General features: G+C 41.0%; 1 protein-coding gene across 1 annotated transcript in view; it reads left to right on the top strand.

Moving 5' to 3' along the window:
- Nucleotides 1–1,201: 1,201 nt before the first annotated feature.
- The window catches only part of LOC111236932 (limbic system-associated membrane protein-like), a gene marked incomplete at its 3' end in the record, with an annotated part of 158,817 nt that continues 143,734 nt past the window's right edge, over nt 1,202–16,284 (top strand). Inside the window, exon 1 of the mRNA XM_022765854.1 lies at nt 1,202–1,478. Within this exon, the coding sequence (XP_022621575.1) occupies nt 1,324–1,478 (155 nt within the window). The remainder of the gene's footprint in view (nt 1,479–16,284) is intronic.

Raw genomic sequence — 16,284 nt, 5'->3', positions numbered from 1 at the left:
GCAGTCCATGACGGGCGACAGTCTAGACAAGATACGTGTTACGATCTGAGTTACACTCTCATGCACACAGGCTGAGCTTCACCTTTATGGTCAGGCAGAGTGTTTGCAACTCTGGATCTACTTTTTTCTTCAACCTTTTTTGATCCACTTCATTCTGTGTAAAAGAAGAGATGAGCAGACCATGAGCAGAAATAGACTTGAATACAAAGTTTCATAGTTGAAATAATGTTTCCAAGCAAATCCGGTGGGCTACCCAATTTCTGTGAAAAACTTTTTCCAAACTACAAATAAATCCACTTCAAAAATTAATAAGAGGACGGTTTTAATGAGTTTAAGAGGTTTTCTACAGATTTCCACTGATCAACACTTAACGCACATTAGCATGTAAATTTCCACACTAAGATTCATAAATAAACTACAGAAATCCTGTACTTCGCACTGAAGAGTTCATTCGTCCAAAGTTAAATCTGCTTGGATCGTGGAAAACTAAAGGCAGCACAGATAAACTGGCAATACCTGGTGAGCAGGACAGTTTGTTTTGAAGACCTAATATAGATGTATGTACTCTAGTGAGCCCCACAGGGTAGAGTTCTTTCTGCATGGCTCTTCAACCTGCGCGGGAGATAAAAGTGACTATAGATTATTTGCCCTTGGGACCTAGTCAGGCTTGGTAATGTATGTTTCTCTTAGGATTTTCAGGGCCACTTTGTCCTCTTTTGGAGACTCATGTCCAAATATGCAGGAGGCATCGTTACTGCTCCTCTGAATATTCCTGCGCAAAACACACGTGTATTTTTCCTTCAGAAAAATTCTCAGCATCCCAGTTTTAATGCTTTTGTCCCTTATTCCTCAGTCCTCACTCAGTTGTGTCTCACCAAAAGGGACCTCAGGTGGTGCTGTTGTCCTGACAACCAATAAGGGGAGCATCACAGTCAGGCGGCTGGATAATCTGAGAGAGAGCGAGAGAGAGAGAAAGAGAGAGAAAGAGAGAGAGAGAGAGAGGAGGTGGTGGTGGGATGATATTTTCCCAGACTCTGAATAGAAGCCTGCTTCTCTCCATCGCCGCCGCTGGCTGTGCCGTCCCTTTGCGCGGAGAGTATTACGCATCAGTGGACTATAGAGCGAGGACCCCGCACATCACCGCACGATTTCGTCCCAAAAGTCTTTTAGGAAACCTGTATCGCCCGTTCATTCCGGACTGCTTTGGACCTAAAGGCATCCCGATTTTCCCCGAAGAAGTCTGGACAACTACTCCAGTTCCTCCCTCAATATTTTTTTAACCCTTGGATCTAGCTCTTGAAACGCGCGCTCCTGTGCTTTAAAATGCAAGCCGGACGCAAATCGTGTTGGAGGCAATTGCAGGCTTCTTTTTTCAGACTGCTGTGTCTTATCCCCACAGGATTCCCTGTCCGGAGTGTGGATATGCAGCGGGCCACCGACAACATAACCATCCGCCAGGGCGACACGGCGATTATAAGGTAAGACTCACCTTTCAACTTTCCTCTCCTCCTCTCGTCGTCCTTCGGATGCGCCGCAGCAGCATCATCGCCTCGAGCAGGTGATCGTTACTGAGGGACTGCGATGAGGAAGAGTATTCTGCTCTGACGACTTTAGTCTTGAGTCCACTGCAGTAAACTTATAGTTTCCACAAGATTACAGAGAAGTAAACGGCGGTTGGGAAATGTTTGGATGCTAAGATTTCCAACTTTTATCTCACTGACATGATATAAACCCCTGAAATATCCATAATAGGGCTCTTGTGTTTTCCCAATGAGTTTACACTCATTGACTTAATACTGCTAATTAGCAATTATAATTTCAACTTTTGTGCCCTTTTCCCAGGCTATATGGGCCTACGCATAGTGTTGCACTGACATGATATCCCACTTTTAGGGGATTTAAATGGATAGAGCAAAAAAGCTTAAACGTCTTCACTAAGCACTGAAGCTGTGATTGTTTTTTTTTGTTTTGTTTTTTTACTTAATTGAAGAACCTCTTGATAAAGCCAAGTGCGTCACGGTGTCCAGAGAGACTGTTTGTGTGTGGGTTAATGGCAGAGACGGGGCTTCTAGACACAGATAAGAGGATGATGCTGGGAGAAGGAGAACTGTGCACCATTGTTTAGATCTGACGAATCGCTGTGGGATGTGTAGTAAAATTAACAAGTAGGTGAAGCGCCATCAGTGTCATCAGTTCAAACTCACTTCAGCTTTACATCATCGTTTGCAGCCTTATATGAATATAAAGCTCCAGTTTCCAAATCCAGTTTGTTCTTTTTTGTGGACTCAGTTTATTGTGGCCATTATAGCCTCATATCCCACTTAATCACTTCCCAGACAATGTAAGCTGTCAACTCTGTGGTTTTGTGATACTGCTCGGCAGATGTCAATGACCACGTGATCCCAGCCATGTGTCTGTGGCAGGCTATAAATGTGAGCGGATTTAGATTTGGTTGCGTTTTGTAAACAAGCCGCTTTGCCCCCCCCCCCCCAGCTCCACATCTTCTCCCCCTCCACCTCTCAAAATAGGATGCACTGTAGGGAAGTCCACTGGTATAATAAGCTCCACACAGAACACTCAATCACATTGATTTTTTTTTCACTCTTTCTCTGTCCTCTCCCGACTTTCATGCTGTATTTACAGTGCCACCACCCAGTCTCCTATAATGAGTGTGTGAATATAGGATGCAATTATGGGATAGACCTTTAACACAGCCTGAAAAAAAAGCCTGCCAATAGACAAACATGACACACTACCACGTTTCCTCACATGTGCCTCGAGCTTGCTTATGTAGACACACACACACACACACACACACACACACACACACACACACACACACACACACACACACAAAGAATGAATCCTTTTAATGGATTCTTTCCTGCGAGCAGGTGCCATCCATCCAGGTACCTGCTGATCAAATTAGTCAGTTGACTCAGTTACCGTTGAACTCACCACGGGTCACAGCTATTTGTTTCACTTTCCAAATCCAATTGGCTGCGTCTTTGCTATATTCAGCTGTTTAGTCACCCAGTCAGTCTGCCTCCTTCAAAGGTGACGGCAGGCTTTGCACTCAGCAAGAGCCAAATTAGATTCTCCTTTCTGAGAAAACACTTGCATCCTAAGTCCACTATTCTATCATTACCTCTGATAAACGATCCCCAAATAATTATCCACGGTGATCACTCAGTGAGTGTCATAATTAATTTGATGTTCATAATGCATCTCGTTGGCATGAGTGATCAGTCTTATTTATTGTCAGTCACACAAGGATAAACTGCAATTCAGACCCCTGTGGCTCCATTGAAAAACAACAACCATTTTTCATACCCAGTTTCCACCTGACAAATTGAATACAGGAGGAAGAGGTGAAAAAAAAAAAAAAATACATGAGGGCTAAAACTTTGAGCACGGATGGGAGGCTGTCGGCTAGTAATTTGTCCAGCTATGCAGTGTATCTGATTCCATAAGCTGGGTTTTGTGAAGGCTGAGGGGATATTGGTGACCTGGGGGCGTAATAAGGCCTGTGCTCTTTTAGTGGAGCCTGTTGCTGCAGTCGTGACATTCATGGCGCTGGAGTAGAGGAACAATATGTGGCCAAACAACCGCTGTGACGGGACACACACAGCAGGCCCTGCTGCTGAAATGTGAAAGGAAATGCTTTTTTTTTTATCAGGGGTCCAGAACTGTTGCATGCTGAAATAAATAAGCAAATGAAATGCATCTTTCTCTTTAAGGTTAAAATGTTCAGATTTGCAGCACTGTTGTGGCTCACACTGTAACCCTATGTCTGATGTATATACAGTATACTTAAGATTTGTAATGACTCTAAAATTGATTGATGTCATGAGAGTATTTAATGCATCACTTCGGTCTTGTGTGGCACATTTTAAAACCAAATTTAAAGGAGCAAGATACCCTAAGATAAAGTGGAAATATTCTAGATTTATATCAGCCTGAATTAATAAGACATTTAAACTTTTGTTGTGACACAGTGCTTTGCTCACAGAAACACACTTTCCCTCTGCCTCAATCAAAAGTCAACGTATACCAAATATTGACAGATATCCCCACCCACTGTTGGCACCCGGGGAACAACAGTGAATCTAAAGTGAGCTTGTTGTACTTTAAGTCGGCATCAGATGTAAAGATTTAGCTACTCTTAACCTTTGAACTCCTTTGCCAAAGGAGGCCATCAAGGGGTTAATCTGGAAGAGATTACTCATGAACGCAGCCACCGTGGGCTGAGTTACGTAAACATTTTCACACCAATCGTTTGTGGTGTGAAGTGAATTAGAGCTCATCTGATGTGCGGTGGGCGTAGGATTAAACTCTAGTAACCATATTAGTGGTAATGTTGTCTAATGTAGTTTCTCTGGATCCTTGGATCCTGGTCTTGTGTAACTCTCAGAATTAACCATGTGAGCCCACTGCATCCTCAGTGTTTCTACTATTTTAATGATTTGGTGGCTCTGTGTTCAGTTCAAAGATTACCAACTTTCTGGGTCTTACATTTGTCCCCAGGCTGTCTGCTTGCTCTAAATGGGGGACTTTTTTTGAACATTTGTATCTGCTTGAAATGACATTTGCCCCTGGAAAGCATGAACATAAATCCCAGCATACTAAATCTAGGCCTGTATCCCACAAGTCGTGTTTCAGACCTATAAGATTTAGGTCATTGCAAAACACCACATATTTCAGAGCCTCTTTCCATGGTGACTTAGTCTGTTTTTTTTTTTTTTTACGAGGATGACGCCAACAAGTGAAATCAAACTCTTCTCATCCTGAGTGAGTCACAATATGAATCTAAGGAGAAGAAAAAGAAAAGTTTCTTCACATTTCTTTAAGCCATTTCTGTGTCACAATAGTTTACTTTTTAATTGCTTTTTTGAGTCCCACACTATGCAGTGCCCGTAGGGGGAAGGTTGCAATGTCAGGCGAGGTCCTGATAATTGACAATTGCTTATTAAAGCATTAATGACACAGTCGCTGTGATTGCGCTCCTCTGGGTCAATTATCTGCATTTTGACAATATACTCTGCCTGGCTTGTTCCTTTCAGGGAAGATGATTCTGCACTTGTGCTCTGCCCCGGAGGATCTTTGTCAAAACTTACCCCAGAATCCTGCCTTTAATTTGAGTCAGAGTCATCCAGATATTATGTATGTGAAATCTGCTAGAGGCTCAGACACTATATAAGACATGATGTTAGTCTAATTCAAGTTCCAGTACAATTCACAATGCCAGAGAATAATGAATACAGTTATTATCATTTGTATTATTAAAACTTCAACTATTGAACTCTGATGGCTGATGCGTTGGAGGGCTGCGGTGTGCATCAGCCACACACACAAAGTACTGCACTCTGGAAACAAAGACTTTCTGGTTGCTGGAAATTAGCTGCCAGTCTCAGCATGCCCCAATGCGAGGAGAGCTGATCATTTGTTACACCTGGCACCAATCCTGCAATGCTGCTTTTAAAAGCATGAATCTATACCACACTTACCCATTCTGTAGTGAGAATAATGTGCAAATAAATTATTTAATAAATCTTAGTATTGAATGTTAAAAGAGTAAAACTCATTTGATATTATATAATTGAGAGGTTTGCAGGATCATTCTATGTCGATGTGCTGTCCAGATACTGGGCTGACATCACTGGTTGTTAAAATGAAAGCGTTATTTTTTGCATCCTGGATAACAGGTCATTTAAACAGCAGAGCAAGAAAAATGAGAGAAAGAGAGACTAAAACATGGAGAGTCTGAGGGACCAAGATACAAGCATGGTTTTAATTTTTACAAAGAGTTTGATTTAGGTGTGAGCTGGTGCCGCAGTGACACACATGCTCTGAGCTTTTGTTTAGCAGTTTGTGAAGCTCCATGAACTCACTTGTAGTCTTAGGCTACGTACACATTACTACATTTTCATTTTAAAACAGCGTAGGTTTGAAAATGACAACAATCTCCGTCTAGACAACCGTTTTCGCTCTGTATCAGAAATTATCTCTGTCCATACTAACACACCTGAAAACGCATACATACATGATCGTTCATGTACACTTGGCATTTGCGAGCTGGTGTAAACAGGGTGCAGAAATCGGCTACTCTGCAGTTGTTTAGTTGCAGTAAGTACAACAAACAAGAAATAGCAAAGGGAGCTGTAGTGTTAAAATGCAGAACTGAACTGCACAGCTGCTAGCAAAGACAACAGGGTCAATAAAGCTTGTTATTCGTTATTCATGTTGCATTCACCACTGGTAGGCGAGGCTGATAAGACCCAATCAGGAAGTGACCATGGGTGTCTACATCATCACTTCCTGGCCGTGGAGACTACAATGCAACCCCAGGGTTTTCACAGTAAAATGGGGCTTTCCGAAAAGGTCCGTTTTAGATGCTTGAAAACTCTGTAGCCTGAGTTAAAAGCTCTGTGAAGTCTGTGAAACATGCCACATACATGGATGTGTGAGTTTACTCCCGCTGTTATTCCATAGAACTGACCTGTAATCAATGTTTCCCGCTGTCAGATAAAATGATAATGGAGACGCAGTGCAGATATTCATTTTCACAGACAGCACAAAGCTGAGAAAAGCTGATACTGTGGACAATACAGTCCAGGCTGTATTCCAAGTGTAGGGAGCAAAACGGAGGAACAACAGATCAATTTCTGGATTTCCGGGCAGAGGGCAACAGTGCAACATAATCTGGGATGTCCAGCCCCCAGGGGGGCTCCATATTTCTCTACAGCTCATCAGATTGGAGTGCTGCTTTTTTTCTTTTCTTTTTTTTTTTTTTTTTTTTTTTTTTTTTACAGTTTAGAGCCTCCCTAGGCAACTCTCAGCTCCTCTATCTCTTCATTACTCTCTTGCCCCCTTTTTTTTTCTGTGTCTGCCAGCATTGAATTGTCCAGCTGTGCTGACTTAACCTGATTCGCAGAGTGGACGTGAAGTCAGATGAGAGACGGGGGAAGAAAAAGAAGGAGTTTCTTTACATGAGGACAATAAAGGGAAAAATGTTAGAAGGGAAGAATGATGGTCAGAGAGCACTGACCAACAAACAGAGACACAAATAGAGGGAAAAGAGAAAAGTATGATGGGTAGAATTAGGGTGTGAGGGAGGGGGAGGGGGGAGGGCAGGGACACAGTATTAGTACAATCAGCACAATAATCCCTTCTGTTCCGGCCCGGGCCGACGTAGGATTTTCAAATCAATTTCATTTTCACTCATGATGCTACAGTGGGAGAGCTGAGTGGCTGCCAGTCGGGTCATTATCGTCTTGTCCCCATTTTGGCTTGGGACAGAGCAGAGGTGAGAGAGGAAGCTTTGGGGGCACGGGGACGTGGGTTTTGGTTGATATTTTGCCAATTCTACAAAGTTTTATGAAGTCTTTTGGAACAGCTCTGAATCATCACAAGTTCTGGAGGCTTTCATCTTGGTCAGTAGGATCTGAATAATGGCCTGCAGAGACAGTGTAAAGTCTTTTGACATGGCAAATGAACAGAGTTCTGACGCTCTCATCTGAAGCTCACAGTCCAATACGGTTCAGTGCTCTGTCTGGGCCTCCTTCAAAGACTCCCAACCAGATATGCTTTCAGCCTGTATTTTGATGTTTGCTGGTTCATCCTCAGAAAACATACCAGCACCCTCTGAGCCCTTCATTATGTGCTTTCAATGTGTTTTTGTGAATAACTCAACCAGGGAAGCCAGACCTGAAGAAATGTTTTTTGATACAACAGAATATTAAAGCAGTGCTTCTCCCTAAAAGCAACTCCACTCCATTTCCCTCTTTACCTAGGCTTTTGTTGGACTGGCCAGTCTGTCTCTAAGTGCATATTCAAACTACTCAGCAATTTCTCATAGCCTCTGGCTACATATAGGCAATGGCAATAGAAGTAGAGTGGAAGAGTATTTTTATTGCTCACACAAAACCCCAAAATGTCAGATATTATAGAGCTGCAGTGGATGTAATATTTAAAAAATGGTACAGACTCAAAGGGCATATTTTAAGTAATTACTGTCCATACCGCAATGTATAACACCTTGTGTATGTCTTTCCTGCTTCACTATATGATCTCCTTTTCACTCACGCTCTGTCATTGTAATGGAGCTTTCATCTTTCAGAGGTTTAGTAGTGTTACTTTTGTGCCATCATGATTAATTGCAAAAGAGCTGCTTAAAAAAGCACAAGCTCTTTCCATCTCAGCTGCCATTAACCGGCCAGTGTTCAGCACTTTAGCTGCTCTGTGAAACTTAAAAGGAAAAAAAAAAAAAAGCAAGAATTTGAATTTAAAATTAAAACAATTTCACAGGTGCCCCTGTGTCCTCCCTGACATGAAATGGGACAAATGAATAGTGTGAATGAGCCAGGGTTAAGCTCACTTCAGCGGGAAGTGTGGAAGCAGGTTAAATAAATTTAAATCTTTCAGTCAGTCAGGATGAATTCAAATTAAAGCTGAAACATGTGGCTTTGAGCTGTGATGACTCGCATCCCTGCAGCTGTAAATCCACATGACTTTAAAGCAGATTAGAGGCCAGCAGTAAGTATAGTCCTGGATGAGCACACTCATTGTTTTTTGCCTCCCATCTCCTCCAAGATCAGCAAAAAAAAAAAAAAAAGTCAGCTCACTGACCTACTGACACACACTGAACAAGATGGCGTCATGCTGGGATGGTAGATGTGGTTTCACAGTTGTGCAAACGTCATCAGTAGTAAAATATGTGCTAATTTTTATTTAATTTTATATTTACTGTATATATTCTGGAGGAAAGTGTTCACATTTGCAGTGTAACCCGATGCCACAACTTTTTATATACACTCCTCATTGGCTGTGCTTGAAGGGTTAAAGGAGCTATTTGTAAGTTTTGCTTTTGCTACATAGCTAATGTTAGCATTAACAGCTGCTGACTTACCAGTCTATAAGAAAACAAGTTCAGCATGAGTAAATTTAACTTATTATTATTGTTATCCCTTTTTTTGCCTGTTGCTTTTATCCTGCCGCATTTAGTTGAATATTGTTGGTCTCTTATAGTTTAAGAATATTGTATTGTTTAGCTATTAGATTTAGTAAATAAAAGGCCATGCATATATGTATGTATGTATTTATTACCACAAATAGAAATATAGAGGCACTCAGAATATATTGTCATCAATATGCAAAACGAGACACCTAAGGAACAACAATGCTACAGTACAGAAGCCTGTCTCATCAAACCCTGCAGGCATATTATCTGCTGGCTGTAATCAATTACCTTTATACTGTATTTTAATTGCCCTGCTCGGTCAGCTCTTAGATACCTGCTGGTCTCCTTCTCCTCAAGCTGTTGATTTCCACAGATGAGACAACCATTATATGTACTATGTCGTCTCTTACCATTCCTCAAAACAACATTATTAATTTGCCATAAACAATAACTTGTAGTCAATAAGGATAAGATATGAAGAGATCATTAACCCTTCAACAATACAGCAAAGTCTGGCCCCAGCAACATCACACTGGTCAAGTGGAGTCCAGCAGTAGTGCTGAAAGGCATCAGTGCTGTGCATTGAGTTTGTTAGGCTACAGCACAATCAGAGGGTACAGTGTGTCACCACTACACTTTGCCACAGTATCTCATACAGTATAATTCTTCCATTGCAATTACATGTGGTGTGGAGTAATAAACACAAGTAATGAGTGAGTAAAAAATGAGAAGGTTGTGATGGATGCTGGCAGCAGAGCCACTTCTTATAAACACCAAAATGATTTGGTACAAGGGCAGTAGTGATGATTAGCACCTGTACATGTTCTGTTGTCAGCTTTAACATGCAGCTCATCCTCTGCACCGTCATGAACAGCTTTGTGTGACAATGAAATCCTCCAGTCGACCATATCAATCACTGTAATGTCACGTCATTTTTCTAATTGCCAAATGTAGGTTGTGTTATTGATGATAAAAGTCATTTGACTAATAACAGTTAATGACTTAAAACAGAAAAATATCCCGTTGTTACTCATTACCAGGGTTTGTCTTAATTTTATATGATACACGAGGTGTTTATTATCCCCAGGAAGATGTATTCAAATGGTTTGGTTCCTTCTTCTCATTATAATACAGCACATGAGGCTGCTATTAAAACTAGCTGAGGGTGGTCTTTGAATAATATGGTTTCATTCCATTGTGTTAAATGCATTTTTAATGCCTTAATCTGTAGAATTCACCACTTATTTAGCATGAACAAAAAAAAAAAAAAAACAGCAAACCCTTGAATACACGATATGATTGATTGTGATATTTATATTAATTTTGTTCAAGGTTTTAACAGGAAAGATGGAATGTGATGATATAAGTGGATACAATAAGTTGTTCTTAGGTTTGTTAAGATTAATTCTATCAGTGCAAATTACTTTGGAAGTAATTAGTGAGCGTAGGAAAGCAGCTGGGTTCTGGGTATGGCAGCAACTTCCACTTATCAAAGACAGAAAAAAAACTTCCAAAAAACAAGAGCCTGTGCTTGTTAAAAACAGCTTATTTATTTGCATTTTGCCACATGGTTTAATATCCTGTTACACAGGGACTCCGCATTTTAACCTCTGTCATCTCAAAATGAATTTGAATCAGTACAATGAAAGTAGCCTTTATTGTTTTATATCATTGTGCTAAGTGAGTTTTCAACTGTATATTCCGTAGTCTGCACTTGCACTTGCACACCAAGGGAAACTTCAACATGTTTTGATCTGCATTATCCGACTGAGTTTTGCTTTCCATTTCAAAGGAAAAGGACATGAAAAGGCCACAGTGCAAAAGGTGTAGGAGATTAATTAGAGTTTCTCTCTTGAGCATTTGGCATTTGACGAAATGTGGATGACTCTGTGGCCTACTTGCTCTGCATCCCCCTCTGATTTGTACAGTATAAATGTGTCAGTTGTAAAAATAGTTTAACTTGAAATCCTTTTCTGTATCTACAGTATTGTGTCATTTGATTTTACTTTCAGCAGTTGCATTAACAAGCAGAACACAAGAAAAAAAAATCAGCATTACAAGTCTGATGCCATTAATTATTGTCATTCAATTCAATTTAATCCTCTACCCAATGGAACAACATTGTTTTCAATTACTGGAATCTCACTCTTGTCTCTGCGAGGTATATGCTTACCTCCAATTAAATCAGGGCCCCGGTGAGTAGGTCAGGTATTGATTACTGACAGTCCCTCATTCATAAAGCTTCCTTTACCGTTTTTTAAAAATGTACCTCTCACCCTCAGCAAAGCCTTTTTGTCAGCAGCCACCAGTGGGTTTATAGAGAGCTTGGTCTGACCCAGGAGTACATCGCAGGCTTGACTAATTCATTATTACCTGATGTTCAGCACTTAAACCACATTAGCTAAAGTACTGTGGTGCACTCGCATTCAAAAGGCTGTTTCGCACAAAGGCTCTCTCATCACCTGAGGACAAGGGGGTGACATTTGCAAGCATCTGGCAGCACATCAGGGACAGAATGGTTGGTTCCTACCACAATGGAATGTGTTTTCATTACATAGTTAGAGTTTCTCAACAGTACAATAGAGGAAATTATGCTTTTTGCAAAATTGTGCTGAAATGGATTCTTGTTTAAAGCCGCTGCTCTGTTGCATCCATGCAACCAGTAGTTTTTAGTTTAGTCAACAGAACTGTGAAAACACTTTAATGAGGCTTTTTAACACTATCAAATGGCCCCATGCTCTGTCTGCAGCTTGGTCTCTACCAGGGGTTTCAAAGTCTAAGACAACTGCACATTCCCCCCACCCTCTCTATTTTAATTTATTTGAAAGTACTATCAGTACTATTCTTTGTCTTACTTTTATTTAGGGAATGATCATGCACAGTTCCCACAATTTGAGAAGCTAATGTCGCCATGGATTTGTTTATATCTTTGCAAATTGGCACTATTAAAAGAATGCAGAATTAGCTATTAGCAGATCTTGTTTGCAGTGTACCCACTGATGTATGGACACCTATCACAGGATTACTTTGATGCGGAGATTATTGAGGTTTAATTAATTTCTTTTTCTATTCTTAAAATGGTTCATATTTGTTTTACAGCACCATTATGCACCCATAACATTTTTGTTTGTGAATATCAATGATTCAATATTACTTTGCCTGAAGAACATTTCTACACTTCAGACTCATATTTTGACCTGTACTTTCTGTTTTATGTGCAAATGAAGCATTCATGTGCCTGCAAAGTGAATTAAAGTTGCGTTAACTTTTCAGTTTGCTTAACTGCTACAGCCCCTAAAATGCAGGAGTTTGCAGACATTTGCATCTTATTGCTTTTGTCTCGCAATGCTGGAGGACGTAACGCAATGTGGTGTGCCTGAAGTAAACATTGTACCCAAAGACTAGGAACAGGTGGCCAAGTACAAATACACAGTCCCTTTGAGAGATGGCAGTAACAGCCTTCCTCTGTGTCTTCAAACAGAGAGGAACAAAGGAAGGAAACTGCTCAGCCTATTTAACCACGGCTCAGTTCAGCCTTATAAGCCATTGCTCAAAAATAATGTCTGTTTTATTTCTTGAGGGCATTTTCATTCAATTTTTATACCCCTGCAACAACAGAGGCTGTCAAAAATAAATCATGCACAGGAGTGGAAGGTGTTGTGAGTTGTGTGATATATTTGGCATCTTTGGGAAGTGAGGAGAAAAGTGCAAAGCTTTTCGGTATTGTATGTCTTTATGGTTTCTATACACACCTACAGAATGTTTGGGTTCCCATTTTCTCATGTTTATGTGTGTGCCATGTGAGAAACCAGAAGCAGTATACCAGGGTTAAAAAGATTAGACACCTCTATGGTTATCCAATCAGCCGCGGCAGGAAACACCAAAAAGGTTTGGGGGACACGCTCTATTGACTGCGCCATGGACCACAATCATCTTTTTCTACCACATTGTATTATCGGAGAGGATGCGTAGTGTGACCATGGCACTCCAGTCGGATCTTTTTGGCTTACCTTAATCAATATTGACATAACACTTTGAACAGATATTTTCAAAAATCCCTAGACCTGAAGAACTGGCTTCCTCTGATGTATGTGTGGAGGTGTGTGTGTGTCTGTGCGTGTGGAGGTGTGAGGTGCATCTACCATGCCTCAGTGAACTTGACTGACTCACTTTTAGTGCATTGATTTTTCTTTTTCATCCTGCGTCTTCACATTACATTTTGAATTAGGATTTTTTTTTTTTTTTTTTTTTTTTTTTTCCTTGTCAGTACAGGGCTGATTTTGCAACCCTCACATAATTCCCACCCTGATAGGCTCTAAAACACCACCCTAACATACCCATGTTTGAAGATTTCCTTGATCCTGAAAATTTCCCTTTACATCTCTTTGAAGAACCACCAGAGGCTACAGACAACAACTGATGGTTTCACATGACAACTAAAACTGTGGTTTCCTCAATCCGCACACCAAACCATCTCTCATGCGTAGTGAGAAGCGGCAGAATCATTTCCTTTCTATTGAATTTTAAACTCTCCGCCATACTGTGTGCATAATATACACAAACAGGTAAATCTCATTATGGAAGTAGGTCTCAATCAGTGTCTGAGTCACACATTTGCAAAAAATGATTCTGGTTTTATAGAAACCAAAGAACTTCTCTCTGTCTGTGACTACCTACTACCTAGAAGTGTCCAAGTCTGAGACACAAATCCCCTCCACTGTTATTCAGATTCAGACTGAGGCCCATAGTCTCTAAAGACTTCTTCCAAAGTGACAACACAGGAAAGGCATGCTATTCACTGACTGTACACAGAGGAAAGTCCTCCTAACAAGGCCTGTCATAGAATTGCAAAGTAAAGCAGTACAGCATGCAAATCACATTATTTTGCCCACATAACATTTATTTGAAGGTGAGGCCATTATTTTTTCTTTTATTTATTTAAATCCTGGATCCCCCCTCCTCCCAGTGCATATGGTGCTTTAGGGAACGAGGGTGCAAGCCTTGGTGGATTTAAGGCATACATTGCATGCTGACTGTGGATGATGAATGGGACTATTTTTGGTAAAAAGGACAAAAAAAAAGTCGGAGCTCAAGCGGCCGAGCCACAGAATGTATGAAAATATGCAGAATGTATGCAGATCTCCCTTGGAGCGCTGTCTTGGTAAATTTGCTCCTGAGGTTACATTGTGATATGTCATTAGTTGTCCAGCGACTGTGTTGTCATGTTTGTACAAACATTCTTAGCTTTGCTGTGCGAGAGGAGAGTCAGTATTTTCAAACTAGCCCTGCTGTAACCCTGCTGTACCCTCTGCTTGATGCACATCCTTCTTCTACTCCTCCCCATAATTACTCTTGTCTCTGCTGCTCTCCTCTCCTCTTATATTTAGTTTAATGTCTCACTTGTCCTGAACTAAGTTGCCTTAAAAACCTTACATTTGTCATGGACTTGTAAGAGGCATCATGAAACCTTTAAGGTAGTGGTCTTTGGATAATCGTCTAAAACCCCTTTTCCAATCGGCTCCAGCTCATATCGACATTGATGTAAACACAACACCTGGGTGATCCCGCTGATTTCTGCCCCTTTTCTTGCTCTAACGTCTTTCAGAGCACAGTTACTGCAGACAGTCCAGCGTGGTGCTGTTACACCAGAAGCACCGCGGCTACACAGCGCTCAAAGGTGAAAGAGTGAGCTGCAGCCCCAAAATAAGTTTTAAAAACACAATCACTGATCGAAGCGACATTGTTAGGTGCACCAATCTGAGGATGAGACGAGACAGATCTGTTTTACCTGTTTGCACAGCACCTAGCAGCTCACTCTCTCTCCACTGCATCTGTGTGTGTGCTCTGGAAGTGCATGTGATGACATCGCTCCTTGCAGTTGGTTGTGTCCTCAGTCCGAACAGAAAGGCAAACTTGACTGGCAGTGGAAAAGGGGACGATTGGCTTTTATTAGCAGGTCAACCCGTGTTTAAAAATCCTGCTCATACCTGCTAAGTTTGTTGTAAAAAGACACTTGTACTTAGTTTTATTTCCAGTGTTTGCTCAATAATTTCTCTTTATATTCTCAAATTACTTTTATTACATATCATTGCGCTTCACTTTTCTGCCACAGTTCAAACGCCTTTCAGTGAAGTTTGTGTGTTTTTGGCTACAAACTGCCTCTCTCCAGGAGTATTTCACGGGGACAAGCTGTGGATACATTTACACCAGCTGCGTGTTTTTACACTCTCTGTCTCTCTGAGTGAGCAAAGTGCTTTCCCCCCCAGGTAGTCTCTCTTTGCTCTTTGTCCCAGGCTTACAGCAGCAGTTCTGGACCATTGCACCATATCTGTGTCATTTCTTAGACACATTGTGGAAACACTTGACGTGGGGAAACCGTTAGCAGAGTGGCGCCTTCCAGAATTACGCCACACAACGGTATTTCAAAGGCAGACTTCGACTGATGAAAAGTTCGAGATGCGATCCACAAGTCGCTGGAGTTCCCACAGCTTTCTTCCAAGACACATTCTTTTTATCATAAGCTTCATCTCATCTGATGGAAAGTTTAGAGATTTTTTTTTTTTTTTTAATGCCGAGACATTGAAGAAAACATAAAAAAGGGGCTTGAGAATATTGGACCCGTTGCACCCATTACCCTGAGGACATATGGTGTACTTTCCAGGACATTAGCAATGTATGGCAAAGCAGGGACAAGGGACTTTTGTCATTCAAGAGAATATTCACATTTTAATTATGGTAATGAGCTTTTACTATTATCATTAGCAGTGGGACTCTGACATTAATGTCATTTTTGATTGACTGTGCTGTATTTACATAATTTTTTTTTTTGCTCACCTATACTCGTTCATTTTTTTTCATTTTTGGCCACAATTGATCACATAAATGTTTACCTCAAAATCTATCTCAGCAGCAAGGCAGAGAGAAAGGCAGAGACAAATCCCAGTTCAGGGGTGTTATCCAAAACCACGATAATGGATTAATCAATTGCAATAATGCATGTATCTTTTATTCTGTTCTCAAGTCTTGTTATTGTGGCTAACCTGAGGGAGAAACTGCCTCACAAAGGTGTGTGGGCTGGCAGGAAGTTTGGTCCAGCAGCCACCAGAGCATGCAGACTTGTCATTCAGAATCACTCATCTGACACCAGATCTAAACATAATACCTTCGTATAGCCTTAGGAATTAATACAGGACGAAAGCAGTCCATGATCTGTGAGACATAACTCAACAAACGTCGACTGACTTCCTCCTTTGCTCCCGTTATAATGACTACGTGTCAAATGTGAAATAAAATGAATGAAGATGTTGTTTTTCTTGTAAGGACAG

Source organism: Seriola dumerili, unplaced genomic scaffold (genome assembly GCF_002260705.1).
Source record: "Seriola dumerili isolate Sdu_G_001 unplaced genomic scaffold, Sdu_1.0 BDQW01000767.1, whole genome shotgun sequence".
NCBI classification, from domain to species: Eukaryota; Metazoa; Chordata; class Actinopteri; order Carangiformes; family Carangidae; genus Seriola; species Seriola dumerili.
The sequence above is the reverse complement of the archived record's forward strand: the minus strand, read 5'-3'. Positions and strand labels throughout refer to the sequence as shown.